The 24,735-nt window shown below is 23.9% G+C and overlaps 4 protein-coding genes and 1 non-coding gene across 5 annotated transcripts; 4 read left to right on the top strand and 1 right to left on the bottom strand.

Annotated features, from left to right (window-relative positions):
• The first annotated feature begins 247 nt into the window (after positions 1-247).
• On the top strand, positions 248-393 carry PF3D7_0800650. Its single transcript, XR_002966623.1, has one exon. It is a non-coding gene; the product is annotated as an H/ACA snoRNA (small nucleolar RNA).
• A 2,497-nt stretch (positions 394-2,890) lies between these two features.
• Positions 2,891-3,888, top strand: PF3D7_0800600 (Plasmodium exported protein (PHISTa), unknown function; the record flags this gene model as incomplete). Its single annotated transcript, XM_001349473.1, has 2 exons — positions 2,891-2,983; positions 3,106-3,888. The coding sequence occupies 2 exons, from the start codon at positions 2,891-2,893 to the stop codon at positions 3,886-3,888; spliced, it is 876 nt and encodes a 291-aa protein (XP_001349509.1).
• Positions 3,889-7,322: 3,434 nt separating this feature from the next.
• PF3D7_0800500 (rifin) lies at positions 7,323-8,674 on the top strand (the record flags this gene model as incomplete). The annotated part of the gene is made up of 2 exons (XM_001349474.1): positions 7,323-7,376; positions 7,601-8,674. 2 exons carry the CDS (start codon positions 7,323-7,325, stop codon positions 8,672-8,674), a joined length of 1,128 nt encoding a protein of 375 aa, XP_001349510.1.
• Positions 8,675-11,043: 2,369 nt separating this feature from the next.
• Positions 11,044-12,266, top strand: PF3D7_0800400 (rifin; the record flags this gene model as incomplete). The annotated part of the gene is made up of 2 exons (XM_001349475.2): positions 11,044-11,097; positions 11,328-12,266. The coding sequence occupies 2 exons, from the start codon at positions 11,044-11,046 to the stop codon at positions 12,264-12,266; spliced, it is 993 nt and encodes a 330-aa protein (XP_001349511.2).
• Positions 12,267-14,086: 1,820 nt separating this feature from the next.
• PF3D7_0800300 (erythrocyte membrane protein 1, PfEMP1) lies at positions 14,087-24,078 on the bottom strand (the record flags this gene model as incomplete). Its single annotated transcript, XM_001349476.1, has 2 exons — positions 14,087-15,394; positions 16,444-24,078. 2 exons carry the CDS (start codon positions 24,076-24,078, stop codon positions 14,087-14,089), a joined length of 8,943 nt encoding a protein of 2,980 aa, XP_001349512.1.
• Between the last annotated feature and the right edge of the window lie 657 nt (positions 24,079-24,735).

Genomic DNA, 24,735 nt, shown 5'->3' with positions numbered 1-24,735 from the left:
ATTACGCTTCATGAATATATATATGTGTATGTAATATTCCTTATATATTTTAATTTATTTTATTTCATTTTATTCATTTAATTTTTTAAAATAATATTTTTTAATTTTTCAATTTTTTTATTTTTATATATTAAATAATATATATAAAAATGTATGTTTATATTGATATATATAAATATATGTATGTACACATTTTTTTTTTTTTTGAAAAAGAAAGTTAGAAGGGGTATACAATTTTATAAATATAAAATATTTTAGTTGTCCCAATGATCCAGTGGGAAGGTATGTAAGTTTTCTTTGAAGTGACACAGGTTCGATTCCGCGTCCTTGAGTTTCTGAGATAAAAAGTTGCAGGCCAAGATACTGAAGATTCGTTCGGAATGGGCAACACCATTTTTTTTATTTTTTCAATATATATATATATATATATGTATATTTATAGCCTTTATTATATTTAATATTATTATAATGCAATAAATAAGCATATATATATTTTTTAATGTAAATATTAAAGAAATATATAAAAATAATATAAGCAATAATTCATTTTTTTTAATATTGTAAAAAAAAAAAAAAAAAAAAAAAAAATTTTATATTTTATAATTACCCTGCTTTGTAATATGAATATACAAAACATGTTAATATTCTTTTTATGAATAATATTAAATATTTTAATGGATTTTTTTTTTTTTTTTTTTTTTTTTTTGTGAAAATATTTATGTTAAAATACAGGTATATTTTATATATGTGTAAATTACAAATTTTTATAAAATTTTTTGAAGTTTATATACATGTCCGAATATTTCGCATTTGTATTATTACATAAAGAATACCAAGATTAATTTATAGAAAAAAGGAAAAAGAAAAATTATACATACATATATATATATATATATATATGTGTACATATTTTTTTGAAGTGTATTCTCTTTCTATATTATATATATATATATATATATATATATTTTTCATGTATAATTTCAAAAAGGATATATACTTTTATTTTACATGAATCTTTTGTTATACACATCACGATATTGGCATTCATTTGATTCAGTTTGTTGAAAAACGTATAGACATAATATATGTACATGAGAAGTTAAAATATATTTTAAGTTGTATCTAAGAGTTTGAAAAAGATGAATTTGATTAATATTATATATCTTTATAAATAATTAATTTTTTTTTTTCTTTTTTTTGAACTTTTATATATGTATTCCTTTAAAATAAAAAAAAAAAAATAAAAAAAAAATATATAAAAGTAGAAATAAAAATGAAAATAACAAAATTTGATAATTATATATTTTATTATGTACATGAACATTCATATACAACATATTGAAATACTTGTAAATTTTTTTTTTCATTTTTATAAATTATTCTTTGTGTATATTTTGTTATATATTTTGTTATACATTTTGTTATATATTTTTATTTTATTTATTTTTTTTTTATAAAAATATTGAAGTATTTCGTAATAATTTTTTGTATTAATATTTGATTTATGAAGTTGAAAATATAATAGTTTATACTGTTTTCATTTTTTTTTTTTTTTTTATATATATGAGAGAGAAAAAAATGTTTTTGGTATAAAAAAATGGGAAAGACTTATCTATTTTTATAAATATTTAAAATTCATAAATGAAAAATTATAAAATTAAAAAGATACTTACAAAAATAATGTTCGTTATTTAAGGAAGGATAAGTTTGTCTATATAAATGTACTATTTTAAGAAGTATGTATATTATATACATTTCTTATAATATATATATAAATAAAAATAAAATAAATACATACATACATATATATATATATATATATATATATATATAATATAATATTTTTTTAATTATATTACTAATTTTATGTAAGAAAATATGAGTACCATTTTAAAAATGTATACTCCTTTTTTTTGGCGGGAAAATGAGGAAAATTGTCAACTGGAAAAGAATGTGATAAAAATGGAAAGAACTTAATTTAATAAAATATAAATACTTTTGGAAAAATATACGGTTAAATATATTGTATGGAATAAATGAAGAGAATATTTATTACATCATGAATCATATACCAATATACTGTAGTATTAAGACAGTGTTTTATATATTTCAACTGTATAAATAATATATATATATATATATATATATATATATATATTTATTCATTTACGTATTTTGATTTATATTACATATTTATTTTTATAATGAATTAAATTTTCACTTAATGTATATTTTGATTTAATAAACTTTTTATGTTTTATAAAAAATAATATATTTTTTTTTTATATATATTGAAAAAAAGTATGCGTTAAAATTAATATCATTATAACATATGCGAATTATATTATTTTAAGAAAATGAGCAACAAAATATAATTAACATTATAAAAATATATATGAAATAAAAAAAAAAAAGAATAACCTGAAAGAAATTACAATCTTATAAAAACATAATACAACCTAGGAATACATAACTATAAACCCAAAAACAGTATGTTTATTTTATTTTTTTTTTAATGTCTAGAAAAAAATTTTAAAGGTTATCAACAAATAAAATATAAATTTTTTTTTATTTGGTAAAAATAAATTTACAACATTTAAATAAAAAGACGTTGGTACTGAAGTGTTCTTGTAGTAAGTAATAATAATAATAATAATATATATATATATATATATATATATATATATATATGTGTATGTGTAAAGAATGAAAATATTTTATTTTATTTATTTGTTTTTATATATTGTTTATATGATATTTTGAAAATTATATATAAGAATTATGTTATTTTTTTCAATATTTTGTGTTAAGGGATATTTTAATTTTTGAAGAGGAGTCTCTTATAAAAGATTTTTTTTTTTTTTTTTTTTAAGTGATATATAAAAAATAAATGAAGAATACGGGTAGTAATTTTATTTTGAAGTTTTTTCTTTTTAAATGTATTTTTGTAGTTATTATAGGAATATTGTGTATGGGAATATTAGTAAGTGCACAAATAAATATATATATATATATATATATTATCCCTTTTGTGTTTAAATTTTACGGTTATTTTTTATTTTAACAATTTTTTTTTTTTTTTTTTTTTTTTTTTTTTTTTTCTAGTATTTACCAAATGATAGAAATAATAAAGTATCATCGATTAAATCATCTGAAAAATATCAAAGGAAACTTTATGACTTACAAAGGATTGTTAAAGGTAGAAAAAAGGATTCAAAATTAAAAAATAAATCGGAAGGTACAAATGAACAACAAAATAATAAAAATAATGGTAACATTGTAAAGAATGAAGAGTTATTAAGTAGATCAAATAAGAAGTGTTTAAAAGTAGATTTAAATAGGGAAAAGCTCTTAAAATATTTTAGTTCTGATAAAGAAAATATTAAAGATAAAGATATAAATTATAATGATCTTACAAATAATTTAAATAGGAAGGAATTATTAGCTGTGCTTGAAACTATAAATGAAAAAACACCAAGAAATGACCTTATAAATATATGGAGTCATGTGGTTGGAATTAATAGAGGAGAAATAGATGAACTGACAGATAAATTAATAGCCTACACAGAATATTATATAAATAAGCATAATAAGCATGATATAAACATCAATGAAATGAAAACATTTTTAAATATAAATTCAAAAGGTTGGAATGATTTTAAAATTGAATGTGTTAAAAAAATAGCCTGTGAAGATTCTGTTTTTAGTCAGCGTTTTTATAAGATTTTGAAAAAAGGAAAGAAAATAGAGGAAATCAAAAAATTAATTAAATCATATATAGAATATGCTGATGCTATAAAGAAAAAAGAATATGAAAATTATATAGAGAGGTTTCATGAATCGTTTGAAAAATATGTTAATTCTTCAAGAAAAAAAAAAAAATTATAAAAAATAGATCTTTCACATATATATATAAAGGATATTATGGTATTATAAATAATGAGAAACATTAAATTTAATCATAAAACAAATAATATATTAATAATATATATATATATATATTTATTTTATTATAGGTTATTCTTGTTAAATCAGGTAAAAATATCTCTGTATGAATTATATATTATCCTATGTATGTGTGATTTATTGTTTTAGTTTACATTCATCACAATGTTTTTGTTTTTGCAACTATATCCTTATTGTTTTAAGTTACATATTGATATGGAATTATATACATATATATATATATATATATGTATAACCCATATTAGTTTCGTTTAAATAATATAAAATTAGTTTTTTAATAAAATAAATAGAAGAAGCATATTATCAATTAAAAAGTTAGATTTTAAAATATGAAAAGAAAAATTATAACCATTTAAACTATTTTATCAATTTAAGTTATTATTTATATATATTTTTCTAATGACAAAAAAAAAAAAAAAAAAAAATATATATGTATGCTTAGGATATATGTACATCTTATTAGTAAAAAATGTATTATTATACACATGATTATATTCAAAAATATATCGTAATCGATAATTGAAGAAAAACAATATTCATTTGTGCATAAAAATGAAATACATGATTATTATTTATTATTAATATTTTTTTCCATTAAATTAAATGATAAAATATATATAATAAAATATTTTCAATTGCCTGATTATTAATTCATGGATTTGTTTTTATAAAATATAATATTTTTGATGATTTGTTTTTCGATTTTATAATGTGAAATATATTTAATTAATAATAAAAAAAAAAATAAAAGGATAAAATATGAAAAATATAATGTTTTACATTTAGTGTGTATTATCGATTTAATCGTTGAAAATATTTCGTTTTGATATAACTTATGTTCCACATTTTAATAAATGTATATTAATATATATATATATATATTTTTAAAAGTATAACATTTATACTATATATTATTTCATAATATTGTTTCTTTGTATTTTTGTCTATCAGGGTAATATTTATAATAAGGATATTCTTGAACAGTTTGAAAATAAATAAGGGAACTAAGCTGAGGGTGTTCAATGTATTTTTTTAATATGTCTTTTAATAGATCTGTATAAATGATATTTTCTGCTTGCATTTTTGTTTGTAATATATAAATATTTAACTTCTTTAAAATAATTTTTTACATGATTTTTAAGATCTAACGTATCTATTAACTGATGTGCATGTTATAACCTAGAAGTATTTAACATATAAAAGATATCTGTTTTATTATCTACATTATTTGATGAACCTTTGTTATGTGTTTGTTCATTATTCTAAGTTCGCTCTTTTGGATTAGTCTTTTGTGACTTTACTATGCTATTTTTGGGAATTGTTAATTGGGAATAATCCTTTTGTGTCTTTTTAGTATTTACAGTATGGGTAATAAAAGTATGTTCAGTGTTTTCATTTATTTTTTTTATTTTTGTGACATTGTGATGGATGTGATGTGGAGGTATGAGCAAGTGATCGAAAAGGTCTTATTTTTTTTTCATTGAATATGCATTCTTGTTTTTGAATAACAATTTGTTGAATATCCTGTAAATAAATATAAATACATATTTCTAATATATTATAATTTTTTTGAATTATATATATATATATATATAATATTTATTTAAATATATCGTATTATTATTTTATGCATGTACATTGAATTATATTTAAAGTATTAATTTGAATATAATTTTATATGTTTACTATTAAAGGTATATTTATATATATAGCTAAATATATTTATATGCAAATTTATTTTTTATAATTATTGATTTTTTAAATGCTATATATAAAATTAGAATTTTATAATATGTTTTATTCATATGTTTTTAATAGATAATATTATAATTTTGAAGGTCATTATGTAAAGATTAAAAAAAAAAAAAAAAAACAATAATAATAATTGCGCTACCATTATTTATTTATTATTATTATTATTATTTTTTATGTACTAACGACAAAAATATTTTGAACCATATATATCTATATATCAACACATTATAAGAATAATGAATTAACCTAATCTTACAATAATCATAATTATGAAATAGTAATAATATAATATATAATAATTATAATTGTATTAGAATAACCATATTTATATTATAGCTATTTTTTTTGAATATTATAATATATAAAATTAATATAATAGAAAATTTTAAAAAGAATTATAAATATTAATAACTTGTAAAATATTAAATATATATATATATATATATGATTATAAAGAATTTATTATTAATATTATAGAATAGTAAAAATTACTATGAGTTTATTTTTAAAATATACATCTTTAAGAAAAATATTATTATAATGTAATCATACTATTAATTTCTTATGTATTGTAAAAATATTATATGATATTTCGTATTATAAAATTATTATAGATATATGTAATATTTACAAGATAAAAAAAAATAAATATAATATAATTATAGTAATTATATGTATACACAGTAATATAAAATACAATATGTCAGTATATGGTATCTTTGGAAAATCATTTAAATTGTATTCTTGTAATAATAGTATATTTTAAATTTATTCAAAAATTTTATATTATAATTAGCTAATATATAATTGCTTTTAATATCTTATCATATATATATGTTTATATATTATTATTTATAAATTATTATAATATAATTATGTAAAATAAAATAATAGATACAATAGAGAGCATTTTCTAACATAGAATAAGGCTTAGAAACAAATACGAAATAAAATAAAAGAAAAACATAAATATTAAAATACATATAAAAAGTATTTTATTATATTATTTTTAAGGCAATAAAATATATTATTAAATAAAACAAATCTTCTTGTTAGTTCCACAATAGTAATTATATTAGAATATATTTTAGTATATTTATTCGATAAAAATTATGAGAGCTATTATGATATATATATGTGGTTTACACCCATAACAACTATTGTTCTACACATTGGTATGTTATTTAGAACAAATAACAAGTTCTTTGTACCTACCGTTTTACTTGTTATGTAGATTTATAAAAATAAAATTTAATTGTAATTTATGATTTGAAATAATATAAGATTTTATTAAAATTAAAATACAAAATTATAAAAATATGGAAATATTTCATTATGTTATTTTTTTTTAATTCAATTAATTATTTTTTTATTTTATTATTTTTTTTTTTTTTTGTGTTCTAAATAAAAAGGCAAAAATGGTTCCAGTAAAAAAATATATTTTGGTATAATGGAAAATTAATTATTTATTATATTATATAAATTATAATAATGTTTTAGGTTAAAAATATTTAATTTTATTTTTAAATAAAATAAGGTATTATATATGAACTATTTAGTTATAATTTTAATCATAAAATAATATAAGTATAACAATAAAAATGAAAGTCCATTATATTAATATATTATTGTTTGCTCTTCCATTAAATATACTGGTAACATATTATGTTATGTATGAATCAAATTATGATGATTAAAATAATATATATATGATAACATAAATTATATCTAATAAATATACATATAAATATATATAATTTATATATATATAAATGATATTTATATAAACATACATTATATGTAATTATAATAAATATATATAATCATAAATTATAATTAATTATAACATATAATACTATATATTTCAATATTTTTACAGGTAAGTTCCAAAAAAAATACATACATCAAATATAATACACTAAACACAAAACTTATAAGAGCACATAGAACATTATGCGAGTGCGAATTATACGCACTGTCTAACTATGACAACGACCCTGAAATGAAAGAAGTCATGCAACAATTTGATCGACAAAGTTCACAACGATTTCTCGAATATGACGAAAGGATGAAAACTACACGCCAAAAATGTAAAGATAAATGCGACGAAGCAATCCAAAAAATTATTTTAAAAGACAAATTGGAAAAAGAATTAATGGACAAATTTGCCACACTACACACAGATATGCAAAGTGATGCTATTCCAACATGTGTTTGCGAAAAGTCGTTAGCAGATAAAGTAGAAAAAGGATGCTTGAGATGTGGAGGTGTATTGGGTGGTGGTGTTATGCCTGGATTTGGTGCTATAGGAGGAACGGCTTTATATGCTTTAAACCAGTTGAAACCTACGGCACTTAAAGCCGCAATTGCCGCAGCTAACGAAGCAGGTATAGCTGCCGGTAAAATTGCTGGTGATGCTGCAGGTATGAAAGTAGTTAGTTTTGGATTAAAACATTTTCGTGTAGATGAATTATTTCCTGATATATTTAAAAACTTTGTTAATACAAAGCCTTATAATGAAATAACAACTATAGCTAATTCAATTTTGGAGAATTATCGTGCGATCTGTACGGGGGTCGAGAACATTAAGGCCCCTACTGCATGCAAAACATTTGAGTATAAATTTGGTATATTTATAGAAGGAAGTAGGAAACCAGGTCCTCCAGCATATAATGCTATACCACAAGGGTTAAAAGAAATTTCTATAAAAGCTGAACAAGCTGCTGCTACAGCATCCAAGAATGCTAGTGAAACTGTTTCTACTGCAATAAAAGCTCGAGAGACCGCTTTGATAGAAGCTGGATTTAACAGTTCCATTACTTCCATAAATGCTTCGATTTTTGCAATTGTAGTAATCGTTTTAATTATGGTTATAATATATTTGATTTTACGTTATCGACGAAAAAAGAAAATGAAAAAAAAACTCCAATACATAAAATTATTAGACGAATAGACATTATGTGCTTGTTATATTGATATTGGCAGGACGGTTGGTACATGTACTATTTTTCTTTGAATATACTATTTTTTTTTTCGATTACAAAATAACTATATATTTTTATATTTATTACATTTGTATACATATAATCTATTTTGTTATGTGTCAATTTTTTCGATAATTTATTGTATAAATTTACTATTATATTAATTTTTTTCTTTTTTTTTCGAAGACATTTCTTCTTTTATAAATCATATATTTATTAATATATATATTACATACTAAACACATAAGTGTAGGTATATATAATTGTTTAGGAAAATAGAATATGGAATATATATATATAATACTTCAAATTAAATCTTATATAATATATTATATAATATAACAATTAGATATATATATGTTAATAATAATAATTATTAATTGTAGAAAACATATTTTTGAAAAAAATATTAGTCCACTTTTATATAATAAAGAAAATTAATATAAATAAATATATTTATTTTGACAAATATATTACATACAAAAACCTGTCATATTATATATATATATATATGTATTAATTTATATATTACATATCTTGTTGTATACTTAATATATTATTAAAAATATCATAACACACTAAAATACAAAATGTGCATACAATATAAAGAACACATAATATATATATAAAAAAAAACACTACGAAATATACGACAGCAGAACAATTACAGTAAATAAATAAGAACATAAAATTAAAAAAGAGAACAGTGTAGAATTCAAAAATAAAAATAAATAATAAAATAATTTTTCTTTCTTTTGCAATTTCTATTTTGATATTGCTTACATATATATATATATATATATATATTACTTCATATATTAAATAATATATAATCTGTTATAAATATAAATCCATTAAGCATTAAATTAGTATAAAACGTATGTTATATATATATATATATATATTGTAACAACAAAAATGTTTTCAACACGATATATCTATATATCAACACTTTATAATATAATAATAATGAATTAACCTAATCTTACAATAAGTATTATTATAAAATAGTAAGAATATAATATATCATATATAATAATTGTATTGGAATAACAATATTTATATGATATCCTTTTTTTTTTTTTTTTTTTATTCATACCGTACTATGATCATCAATATAGGAAATAACTTCATTTTAAAAAATATGAAGAATTTTTTTTTTAAACGTTTCTAATTACGTATAAAATAAAAATAAATGATTCCTTGTTTTTTCATAGTATATATAATTACGCGTTATTTGTTTATTGTATAATAATATATTTATTAAGATATATAGTAATTAATTATTTTGTTACAACATGTAATAATACAATTAATGTATCATAAGTTGTAAAATACCATAACTTCTATTTTAAAAAATATATATATAATAATACACGTTATGATTATAATATATTTGAATAACATAAAACAATAGAATGTATTATGTAATAGTACGTATAATATCTTATTTTGTTATTTGTTTTTTTTTTAATAATAATAAATATTTATATTTTTTGCGATAATTATATAATTTACTACTTTAATGATAAATTAACGTTTTAATTTATTTGTAATATTTTTATAAAAAAAAAAAAATAATATTAATCTTAGTAACAACATAGATAAATTAGAGGGAATTTTATAACATACAATAAATTTTAGAACAAAACAAATAACATAATATATGAAAATTTATTTATTAATATATATGTATATATTATTATTTGAAGAAGATTTTATATCATTTATTATGTTATAAAATATTTGTTGTTAATTGTTTTTATAACAACAATGTTACGAAATTATATGTTTTAATAACTATTTCATAAGTATTTCATATATATATATTATAAATTGGTATTATATATATGTCATACACAATTTCCAAAACGTTGGTTTTGCACATTTGTAAATAATTTACAACACAGAAATATGTTGTATTATTACTATATCGTTAGATATTATTGAGAAAAATGAAAAAAATAAAAAAAAAATAAACCAAAAATAACCATAATAATTTATTGTGTTGATTTAAAATTAAATTTCATTAAAAATTAAAAATTAAAAAAAATTATAAAAAATGCAGAATGTTTTGATAAATTATTTTAATATTAATTTTTTTACGTTTTTGTTTTTTTTTTTTGTAATAAATAAAATGGCAAATGTGGATCCACTATAAAAAAAAAAATATATTTACATAATGGGAAAATAATTGTTAATTATATTAAATAAATTATAATCATATTTTATGTTAAACATTTTTATTTAATTTATTTATAATATAAAATAAAGTATTTTATGTGATTTTTTTAGTTATAATATTTATCAAAAAATAATATACGTATCACAATAAAAAATGAAAATCCATTATATTAATATATTATTGTTTGAGCTTCCATTAAATATATTGGTAATTCCATGTCACATATATATTAAAGAGGATTAATATAATCATATTATAATATAATATATATATTTATATATAAATATATTACGATATCGTATATATAATTTTTATATATATATAGTCCAAATATACATATATATATAAACATAAAAACATACATATTTATAACATATATATATAAAATAAAAAAGAACTAATTATAATATACATATATATGTGACCATTTTGTATAGATATATAATCAAAGGAACCATAACAGCACCACACCACATCATCCACCAAATACCAGGTTATTATGCGAATGCGAATTATATGAACTTGCCAACTATGATAATGACCCACAAATGAAAGAAGTCATGGAAAATTTCATTAAACAGACACAGCAAAGATTTCATGAATATGACGAAAGGATGAAAACTACACGTCAAAAATGTAAGGATAAATGTGACAAAGAAATTCAAAAAATTATTTTAAAAGATAAATTAGAAAAACAAATGGCACAACAGTTAACCACATTAGACCCGAATATAACCACTGAAGATATTCCCACATGTATTTGCGAAAAATCTTTAGCAGATAAAACAGAAAAGTTTTGTCTTAATTGTGGAAAAACTATGGGAGGGGTTGCCCCCGGTTGGGGTCTGGTCAGCGGTTTAGGTTATGTAGGATGGACAAATTATGTTACACAAACGGCTCTGCAAAAGGGTATTGAAGCAGGTGTTAAAGAAGGGATTCAAGGATTAAAAAACTTTTTTGGTCTAGGTAAATTAATTACTATTACTGAAATAGAAAATTTGATTAATTCTACAAGTTATTTTAAAAAAATGACATATGTTACATTTACTCAGAGAATAAAAATTTCAAGGTGTGAAGGACCTCTAAGTTCTAGTATACAATTTTGTAGTGCTGCAAATCATCAGCCACAACGGGCGTTTTCGGAAGGAGCATCAGGAATAGCAGAAACTGCAGAATATATGGCTGAAGTTGCTAAAGAAGGTGTATTGGAAAAAGGCGCACAGGCAACTAGTAGTTTAACTACTGCAATAATTGCTTCTGTTGTTGCAATACTAGTTATAGTTTTAGTTATGGTAATTATTTATTTAATATTACGTTATCTACGAAAAAAAAAAATGAAGAAAAAACTCCAATATATCAAATTATTAGAAGAATAGATATGTTTTGTTATATAGATTTTGGTAGGAAGTTTGGTACTTGTATTGTTTTTCTTTGAATGTACCGTGTGTTTTTTTTTTTTTTTTCTCCATTATAAATAACTATATATTTTTATATGTATTGCGCTTTTATATATAATTTATTTTTCTATAATTTTATTTATTTATTTATTTATTTATTTATTTATTTATTTTCTAAAACTCTTTTAATTAATAAACAATGTAATTTTTAATTTATATAAAATACTTATACGTATTATAATATATTATTTTTTTAAAACATAATGTAACGTATATTTTTTAAATACCTCATATGTTTTTCAAAGGAATATATATCAAAAAAAACAATAAAACTTATGATTATTATAATTATGATTATTATGATTATGATTATTATGATTACTATTATTATAAATATTTTAAGAAACATATTATTCAAAATATTATATCTATATTTATATAATTTAAATTAAAACCAATAAGTATATTATTTCAATTCAGAATTATCATCCTTAAAAAACCTATCATATTATATATTATGTTATTTATATTTATTTCATAATATATTTTATTATTTTAATTATTTTTTATTAGAAATACTACTAATACAATGAATTCAAAAAATAGTCAACATATAACAAAATATAATAATTATACGTAATATAACAAATAGATACAATACATAAAAAACCAATAAAAACACAAAAAACAAATCAAATTAATAAAAATAAAACACAATAAAAAAAAGAATAATGTATATTTTTTATTTTAATATAATAATACACTTTTTCTTTATTTTGCTTTGTAATTTTTATTATGTTGTTTTATTTAGTATAATATGTAGATATTTTTTGTTTTTATATATATATATTTATTTGATAATATGTATATATTTATGAGATATAATTTCATATATATTTCATAATTTATATTGTTCTTTTTAATTTTTTTTTAAGTGTTATTTGTTTCTATATTACGGTATGCATTGATTTATTATCATTATATTTTTATATATATTAAGTGGCAAAAAAAGAAAAAAAAAAAAAAAATTTGTTTATTAAATATTTTTTCTTCTGTAAAATGTTTTCCATTTTTGTTTATATTTATATTTATATTTATATTTATATATTTTTTTTTTTTTTTTTTTTTTTTGTTATTTTTTATATATATGAAATTTATATGATATATTTCAAATTTTTCTTTTTTTTTTTTTTTTTTTTTATTATTTTATATGTAAACACATTTAGGAAAAAAAAATTATAATAATAATTTTTATATATATATATATTTTTTTTTTTTTTTTTTTTAATATAATAAAAAGTAAAAATTATAAAATAAAAAATAAAAATATTAAATTTTTAAAGTACTGTTATCACTAATAAAATTAATAGTTATACTGTTAATTACTACTTCTAATAATATTACTATTAATAGTAGTATTAATAACAATAATACAAATAGTAATATATTATTATATTCAATGCGTTTCCAATAGTTTATGTTTTTTAATTTAAATAATTTTAACTATTATTGTTATCATATTAAATATATATATATAATACAATATAATTATGATATATATATGTACATATATATAATATAATTTGTAACACTAAAAATTAAATACAAAAAAAAAAAAAAATACACAAACAAAAAATATAATATAACATGAACAATTAAAAAATATAACATAATACACAAATACAAAATATAATATAATACACAAATCAAATATAATATAACATCAACAAATAAAAAATATAATATAATGCACACATAAAAAAAAAAAAAAAAAAAATTCAAACATATATAAATACATATTATATATCCCACACATCTCCTATAGGATATTTCTCTTTCACTAATTTAGTATTTATATCCATTTCAATTTGTACTTTACTGGGTACATCCATAGCATTAGTATCCACAGTTGATGTATCATGATCATGTACATCATAATAAATATCATCTTGCACATCATAATAAGGTTCTTTATATTTTTCCAGATCTTCCAAGATAGTATCCATGGAAGAATTGTCAGGGTTACTATCCACGTAGGTGTCATCCACTTGGTTGGGGTTACTATCCACATATGTAAACTCATTTGTAGTTTTGGGATTATCCATATCTATCTGTATAGAAACATCAGTATTTAACGTTTTGTTACTATCACTAGGGTGAGTGTTACCACTAGTTGATGTATCATTTTCCCACTCTTCTTTCAATTTGGCTAATCGTTCGTGATGATTTTCCCACTTTTCGCACATATCTCTATGTCTATCTAGCCATTTATGGAATAGTTCCAGTTGGTTGTGGATGGGGTCGTCACTTATAGGTTTGGCAACACTATGTATACTTGTTTGTTTCACATGATTTGTCCCAAATAATTCGTTTTCTTTTCTTTTTAATAATTCATCATATATGTCAATATGTTGATTACCACTTAATGTGTCATTAATTAAATCTATACCACTGTATACATTATTATGACTATTAATTGGAATATCATCCATACTATTAACCATATTAACATTATAACTATGTTCTTCTCCACTATATAAATTTCTATCATGAATAGAAGTAATAAAAGGTTTTTCTTCAGGTTTATCAAAATATAAAGTATTCGGTTGTGTATTGAATGGAATATCACCACTTTTATAATCATTTGGTACATCCTTTGGTTGTTCACTTTGTAGATATTGTGATATAAATTCATCTTTCAATGTATTCCACTCATTATCTGTAATTTTACTACTAGGTATACCATCATTTTGTATATCATTTTGTGTATCACTAGGTGTGTTTTTACCACTAGCTGTTGTGTTGTTACCACTAGGTTCTAGTACCACTTCTATCAATGTTTTATATTTAGGAGTACCTGGTACATATATATCATTAATATCCAATTCTTCATACTCACTTTCGGAGGAAGAAGTAATATCACTATAATGATCGGTGTAACCACTATCAGTTCCACTATCTCCTTCTATATAAATGTACCGTTTGCCTCTGTATTTACCACTAGTATAAGGTATATATCTATTGGGTGAAAGTTTTGTCGGTATATTATAATCACTTTTGGGGATATTAATGACACGCAAAAGATCAATAGTAGATTTGGTTTTTTTCTAAAAAAAAATGAACACATATATATGTGTATGTATATATTTATGTATGTATGTATGTAGGTAGTTGTGGGTATATATATATATAATATATATATGTATGTGTAAATGTGTATGTAGTTATGGGTATATATATATATATAATATGTATATGTATATGTATGTGTATATGTGCATGTAGTTATGGGTATATATATATATAATATATATATGTACGTGTATATGTGCATGTAGTTATGGGTATATATATATAATATATATATATGTATGTGTAAATGTGAATGTAGTTATGGGTATATATATATATATATAATATATATATATGTATGTGTATATGTACATGTATTTAATTTTATTTTATTTTTTTTATTTAATTAAATTTTTTTATTTATTATTTTTTTTTATTTAATTAAATTTTTTAATTTTTTTTTATTTAAATAAATTTTTTAATTTTTTTTTTATTTAAATAAATTTTTTTATTTTTTTATTTAATTAAATTTTTTTAGTTTTTTTTATTTTTTTAAATATTTTTTATTTTATGATATATATTTTTTTTTTAACATTTTTTCCCTTTTCTTTTTATTTTATGATATATATTTTTATTTTAATATATTTTTCCCTTTTTTTTTTATTTTATGATATTTATTTTTTTTTTAACATTTTCTTTTTCTTTTTTTGTTTTTATTTTATTTCTAATAATTTTTTTTTATAATTATTTTTTTTATATATAAAATTTTTTTTAATTTCTTTTTGATAATATTTTTCATTTTTTATTTTATAAAAATTTATATTTATATTTTAATTTTTATTATTTTTAAAATATTTTTCTCCTTTTTTTTTTTTTTTTTTTTTATTTTAATAATTTTTTTTTTATATTTCTTTTTTAATATAAATACATATATATAAAATATATATAAAACACATACATGTAAATCCATATATATATATCCAAACATACGAACACATAGATATACAGAAACACATATACATACACATATATATATATCAAAAAACACCCACACAAAGCACACATATATATATATATTTATTACCTTCAAAAATAAAAAAGCAATGGATCCTAATGCTAACGCCACTCCAAAAGGGATGGTAGTATGTAGGATGGATTCGTCAGAAGGGGCTAATGGTGGAGGCGCGGGTGGAGGTTCCTCTGGTGCCGGCGCTTCTTCTTCGGGTTTGATCACAGGGGTTTCGGGTTGGTTTTCCTCACTAGATGGTGCCGTTTCTTTTGGTGCTGCTTTACAAGCGTCTTCATCCGCTGGTTCTGGTGTATCCTTTATTTCACAAAATGTTGGAGGTTCCACTTTTTTATCATTTTCCTCTTCATTTTCATACTCTTCGTCAGGTAAGGGGGGGTATTCTTGACACTGTGCTGTGTTTTTGCCACTAGCTTGGTGTTTCTGTTTGCATTCGTCAATTTTTTTTTCAAGTTTATTAAGCATACATAGAACAAGGTCGTTATCATTACTATTTTTACTCTTTTTTGAGCTCTCAGCGCCATTAAGACCACAAAAACTCTTGAAATCGTCAAAAGTTTTACAAGGTTTTATAGCTTCGTTAAGTTGAGTTTGGGGATGCAATTCCTCCAAAATAATTTTCACTAGGTAATCAGGTTGATTATTATTTTTATATTCTTGAAGGTAAAGTTCCTTTATTTTTTTCCATTCTTCTCTTTTGTTCTGTATCCATTTTTCTACGCAATCCTTTATACATTGGTATCCTTCACCATCTTTCATACATCGGTTTAATTTTTTGTTAATTTTATTATAATCGTCTAAAAAATATTCTACCCAATGTGTAACCAAAGCTCTAATTGTTATAATGTGTTTAACATCATTTTTTTCCCCTCTGACGGTTTCCCCATTACCCTTTTCCGATTTACATACAACATAACCACATACATTACGACATTTCCATTGGTCTTTTCTAATACCTTTAAATATACCGGCACCTCCACAAGCCTGTAAATCTGCAAATTTATTTCCATTTGTATTGTCATCACTCACAAGCATATCTACTGGGTCAGTAAAATTGTCTTCATTTTTAATATGATCTGAAGTAATATAACCATTTCCATTCTCTTTGCAATTGCACCCCACGTTTGTATCATCACCACTACTCTTACAATTTTTACAATATATTTTAAATTGAGAACAAGGTTTACAATTTGTTGCAGGTTTAAATGTTTCACCGATATTATCAAAAATCGTTTTATTAGCCTCTACACTCTCATTTCCATTATTAGTTTTACATGATCCTAACGTTTTTAAAAATTCTGCAGCTTTAGAGCACCTTTCTAGTGTTCCACAAAATCCATTACCACCACCCCCACTTTTCGCTTGGCATTTTGCTTTTTGGTCACCATATGCATTTGAATGTTTAGTAAATTCGTCTTTTTTTCTTTCTATCCATTTTTTATATTTTCTACATTCTTCTCCACAACTCTGACATTTTAAAGATGGAACAGTACTAGGATCCTCACCAAGCTGATCGTCACAATCCTCACCATAACCGCTACAGTTTTTTGAACCATCTTCTACACGACAGTCCCCCTTTATCTTCCCCAACATCTCTGTTCTTTTTTTACAAAAATTTTGACCCCATTCTTCAAGGTAACGGAAATAAGGGGGTCGCTTGATGAAGGAGTCAAGGGTGGTGGGGGTATCACTAGGGGCTGAGGGGGGTTGGGAGGTTTTGGGGCCATCACCACTATTTTCGTCGAGTTTTACTTTGTCGTATTGGTATTCTTCTTTTTTGGGTTGTTTCTTGGTGTCATCCCAAAGTTTATCTTTCACTTTGTCATCCTCTTTTGGTAGTTCGCCTTTTTCGCCACTATCTGTATAGGTTAAAGCACAAATCATTCCATGCCAAATATCCTGCGCGAAGTCGCCCCACAAGGCTGTACGTTTATCACTAGATTGGGTGACAGGTTTTCCACTAAGAGGTTGGGAATCACCATTTTGAAAAAACTTTTTTATAGCTTCTTTTATTTTACTTTCTTTATCAGCCATTTCATCTTTTGCACTACCAGTACCTGTTTTTCCAATTAGGATATCATTTTTCCCAAAAAATATATCTGCATAATCCCCTAGTGTATAGAACATTTGTCGTTTAAATTCCTCAGGGATGGTACCACTTTTTAATTTGTTTTGGGGATCCTCCTGTGGTGTTACCCCCTGCAGTAATACAAGTGCTGCTCCTGCATTTTGTTCTGATGGTGGTTTTTTCTCTTGTTTATACTTATGCCATAAGAAAAAAGTCTCTATTGCCGCAGATTGAATAAATGCCTCACGCAGTTTGTCACTTTCTGACTGTGACGGCGCCGGAGTGGCTTCACTCGACACCGCGGTAGTTGCCCACTTCGTTAGTGGTGTGACATATAGTTTTCGCCTCCTGGGTGGGATACACAAACCACCGGTGGTGGCACCACTTATGCATTTCCATCCATAATATTTTCCGTTATATTTTAATTTACATGCATCTTGAAGAGCGTCTTTAGTAAGTATTTTGGACACTATGTCGCACACCTTTACTTCCTGTTTTTTTACCTCTGGTACCGCCGGTTCTTGTGTTGTTGGTGCCGACTCCTTTGCCGGTGGTTCCTCCACCTCCTCTTGTTGTGGTTCGTCCACGTCGACTTCGTTTTCTTCTTCCTCTTCGTCGTCTTCCTCATCTTCATCTTCGTCGTCACTGCCGCCGTCTTCTGTTTTCACCTCCTCCTCGTCGCCGTCGTTTTCCTCGTCGTTTTCCTCTTCCTCCTCCTCTTCCTCTTCTTCTTCTTCTGAGTATGAGGCGGATTCCTCCTGCTCTTCGGGGCCACGTGGTGGTTGTGGGCTGTCGGGTGGTGGGTTTAGGGAGCGGCCACGACTTTCGGGTGTTGATGGTGGTTCTTGTGGTGGTAAAGCCTTTGTACAATCGCACTTCCCATTAATTTCTTTAGGTGGATATTCTAATGATGCGGGCATACCATCAGTGGACGTGCGTTGATCCATACACTTATAATCACATTTTCCAGTAGTATTTCCATTTGTACATGGAATATTTGTTAATTTTTTGCTCAAATATTCATAGGCATGTGTGGATTTGTTCACATCGTTATCATTGTTATATGGAGATGTTGATTTAACCTTAGCATATCTTTCTTTTTGTTTATTATAATGTCCTTTCCACGTTTGAAGCCAATTTTCATATTGTGTGCATTCTTTTTTGCACGCGTCACATTTCTCCTTATCATTACATGTTTTATTACCACTACTGATAACACTATCACTAACATTACACTCTTTACAAACATTCACCAATTGATCCACCTGTTCTTTCCGTTTTTTACAAAACTCTTCTCCCCATTCAATAAACCATCGTAAAAACGGGGGTCTTTCTGCAAATTTGGACAAGATGGTATTTTGTTTATCACCAAATGAAACTGTGCCGTATTGGTATTTGCTGTTGGGGCCGGTAAGTTGTGTGCGAACTTCATTTTTAAACTCTTTTGTTTTTGTATCATAACATAAAGCACATACCATTCCATCCCATATCTCCTTTCCATGTTCATTCCACCAGTCGTCAAGCAATTCGTTCTTGTATTTTTGTTTGACTTCGGATTTTGTAAGATTTTCCTTTTCTAAAATGGTTATTACTTTTTGCGATACCTCTGGAATATGGTTATGTGTAGAAATATCTGTTCCAAAAAATATATCTCTATAATCACCAAATGTATAATACATTTGTCTTTTAAATTCATGAGGAATTATTCCACTGTTTAATTCACGTTCAGCATTAACATTATCCTTTTTATATTTGTGCCAAGCAAAATGTGTTTCTATAGCTGCACATGTAATAAACTGTGTTCTTATATCTTCTATTGTTGTTATTTTACCTCCTTGTGTTAAACCACTTACACATAATTTTTGTCTTCTAGGTGGCATACAAGCACCTTCTTCTCCATTTTTAAACTTACTTTTGTCGCATTGCCATTCAGGATAACTCTCTTTTGGATTACATCCACTTATTTCATTGATTCCATCATTTCCTTTAAGTATTCCATCCACTATTTTGCACGCCTCTTCTTTTTTTGTTACTGGTGCTTCCGACTTCTTGTCTCTAGTATTACAACTACACGCATCTTTATACTCCTTTGGCGGATGTTTAAACGCATACTTCTCACCACTACCGTTCTTACAAAACTCCTTCTGCGTGTTACATCCCACGGTCTTCCCCAATTCCTGGTGGATATAGCCTGCGGCGGAACTGTAGAGGGTGATCGGGGTGAGGGCGGTGACACCAGGGGCACTACTACCAGCAGCACGTATAACACGATTACGTGCGGCAGCACTATTTCGTGGTAGTAATTGTTTCAAGAAATCAACAACATCTTTGTCTTTCTCATTAGGAGTACCACTAGTTTCACCATTTTTTGTTGCTTGTTCGTATAATTTTTCGTATTTTCCTTTTATTTTTTTCCATTGATTTTCCCATGTTTTTATTTTTTGTTTATATGTATTACAAGCTTCTGTGCACTTCTTACATTCACCATCACTACTATCTTTCGTACAACCTTGACCATTACCCATACACCCCTTACATCCCTTCACCAACTCGTCATACTCCTTTTTTTGCGCCTTACAGTACCATTCGGCCCATTCGGTCATCCATCGAAGCCTTTGGGGTATGTAATCTTCTATTGGGATACCATTACATTTCATATCTTTGTCATTTTCTATTGCACATTTCATAGCTCTCCAAACTTGATGTCTATTAGCTTCCCACCAGTCGGAACGTAAATCTAAAAATTTTTGAGTATCCTTATATTTGGAGTTATATTTGATGACATCAAGGTTTTCTTTAATTTTTTCAAATATGGATATCAAATGTTTTTCCATGTCTTTTGAGCCACTGTCTAGATCCCACATGTCTTTTCCTCGTATTATATCACCAATATCTGCAAAACTATATTTCATAGCATTACAAATTGATGATTTATCACTATCATTTTTTTTTACTATGTCATCTGCTTCATACTTTGCTGCGAGCAATACATCACCTAGTAATGAATTGCTCGCAATACTACTATTACTAAGTCCTTTGCTATTCAGGTTCAAATTCTCCAAATTTGATGTACACATGTGTTCGCGTCGGGGAGGTAAAAAGACGTCTTTGTATGACGTTTTTTCTTGTACAACATGTGTCCAATCCTTTCCTGTATAGAATCTCTGTGGATTTTTTCCATAACATGGTCCTTCTGATTTACGAGGAATACGATTGGAATATTTTTCATCTATGTTACAAAATGTGGCATCCAATTGGTCTCCTTGACATCCAAGGTTATACGTCCCTCTTGTTGCATCCCCCTTCAAATTACTTTCGCCGCCACGTTTCTCCAATTGTATGTGTGCCTTTTGTTGCTTCAATTCGGCTGGTCTTTTCACTCTCACAAGTTTGCCACCATTATTGTTTTTTCCACAGGGGTTTGGTGTGGGTTTCGGGTGAGAGTTACATGGTTTGATTGAATTATTGTCTATGCATCTTTCAGCTATATCTTTTAAGTGATCGAACAACACTTTTATTGCGCCTTCTGAATCTTCGTTACCTGCATTTTTTCTGGAAGAATCAATTTTTGTTCTTAAATTTTTCATAAGTTTATTCCATTTTGCTTCTTCATTGTTAAGCTCATACATAACATGAAAAAAATAGCCTTTAAAAAGATCATTAAGTTTTTTATAATAATTGTTCGTGTTTCTGTTTTCATTTTTGTATATCGTCTTCACATTTTCCCATTCTTTTTCTTTTGTTTTAGCCCAATTTTCAAAACATTTACAATTTGTGTTACAATCATTTTTACAATCCGTGACATTAGTATTATTTATACAATTTGTAAGTTCGTTTTTCCAATTTATAGTGTCTATTAATAGATTCTTAACCCACAAATCAAAAAAAGCAAAAAATGACATAATGTAACCATGTTTTGGAACTTTGTGTGATGATGGTGTCATTTGACATTTATTAATCTCACTATTTTCATAATAGCATTGCCATATTTGATAGTTTTTAACTTTCCCATTATTTATGTCATTACAAAAATCTTGTAATTTTTCAGAAAAATCACCAACATCACCACTATAGAGGACAGTAATGTCAGTGGTTTCTGCATTATTAGGATCATATTTTTCATTTCTACAATCCGGATATTTTTGATCTTTAGCTGTATATCTTCCATTCTTATATTCAACCCCGCAGTCCGGACATACTACGCAATAATTTGAAAGAGAAAATGTCTTTTTTTCATCATGTTTAGTAAAATTAATAACCTCTTCTTCTGGTAAGTTTTCTTTACAATACTTTCCTTCTTTTAGTAAATTTAAAAATGCATCAATATTACCATATTCATTTTTCTGAAGTTTTTCATAAAAATCATAATAATAGTAATTATTAATAGTACTATTAGTTTTCACCTTCTTTGATACATATTTTGGTATTTCCTTTTCATATTTTTTTTTTTGTTTTTCAAATTCTTTTTTTTGGTTGGCAACCCAAATTTTATAGAGACTACAGGCAGAAAAACACGGGGTACAATAATGTTCCCTAGACTCAAAATCATTTTTCCAACTAGTTTTTGTACAATCATATCCATTAAGACTACAATATAATGGTTTTGATTCATTACGACAAACATCCTTAATATTTTTCAACTTATGTTTTCTTATTCGGCAAAAATCATCTGCCCATTCCTCGAACCAGCGTACAAATTGAGGGACGTAATCTAAATTGGTAGGAGGAGCACCTCCATTATTATGGCCGCATTGATCATTTGAAAATTTAAAAAATTTACCTGAATTATATTCGAAATAATTAGCATCCTTTGGTGCATTACATGTGATGGCTTTCCATACTTGATCGCGGTTAGCCGTCCACCAGTCTTCTCTTAATTTGAAATAATTTCCTTCGGAATCATTATAGTTTGATTTTATTTTATCATTCAAATTTTCATGGATTTTCGCGAAAATTTTTTTTAAATTGTTTTCTAAATACAATTTTTCTTGTTGATCACCCAAATAAAGATCTTTTCCTCTTACAATATCACCTATATCTGCAAAACTTCGCGCCAATACAGTACATATTCGTGATTCATAATTAGATTTATCATATTCTTTAAGCTTGTTTGCTATCATTTCTCCTTCATGTTTGGCTGAAAGACATACATCTACCAATAATGTATGATTATTAATATTTTTATAATCATTGATATTTTCCAAATTATGGTCGCATATATGCAATCGTCTATATGGAGCACATGCTCCTACTTTATTATCACCTTCCTTACTATCTTTTATCCTATTGTATGTACATTGGCCACTGCGTGAGTCAGAAAAACGTTTTTCTTCTCTACCATAACACGGATTATCATTCTCAAAACTACTTCTAACATTACTGTGATTTCTATAATTAAGTTGGCATGGATTTGTGGTTGTGTTCTTCTGATCTTTAAATCTTGCTTTTGACAAATCTCCTTGCAATTCACCATTACTACGTTTTTCAGCGGCATCCTTTGCTTGTTTTTGTATAGACTTTCCAATGTCCTCCAAAAGATCCTTTACACTACCATATGTAGTGGATGCTGATGCGGGCGCTGGCGCTGGCCCAGCCGCACGAGGGGAACGGACAGGGGGAACCATTTTTATATTCTTCGTCCAGACTACATTATGTCATACGTGGTACGTGTTTGGTAGGGGTATGTAGGTATGTATATATGTATGTATGTATGTTATGGGAGTATTGTGATATGGTAGAATAATAATAATAGTATTGTGTTGGAATATATATATATATATAAGTATTATATATATATTTGTATATATATAGTAATTATAATAGTAGTAATATTATAATATATATATAATATATATTAATAAATAATATTTAATATGTATATAATAATAATTATTAGTTTTATATATATATTTTTAAAAAAAATATATATTAATACATTTATAATAAATTTAAATATTCTAACAAAAAAAAAAACAACAATTACATTTTATGAAAAATATTATATTTCATGTATTCCTTTATTTTTATATTTAATTTTATATATTATTTTTTTATGTTTTATATATTTTGTAAAATTATATATGAGAAAAAAAAAAAAATACGAAAATACAAACATATAAAAGAATACAACATGTTTACATATTTAATTATAAACCTTAATATATTTTTTTTTTTTCGCCTTATTTTAATTAATTATATATATATATATATATATATATATATATATATATATAATACTTTCCATTTATATAATTATAACTACAATATTTATATCAATGAGG

The sequence above is a fragment of the Plasmodium falciparum genome (genome assembly GCF_000002765.6).
Source record: "Plasmodium falciparum 3D7 genome assembly, chromosome: 8".
Classification (NCBI taxonomy): Eukaryota; Apicomplexa; class Aconoidasida; order Haemosporida; family Plasmodiidae; genus Plasmodium; species Plasmodium falciparum.
This window is presented reverse-complemented; position numbering and strand designations above follow the sequence as displayed.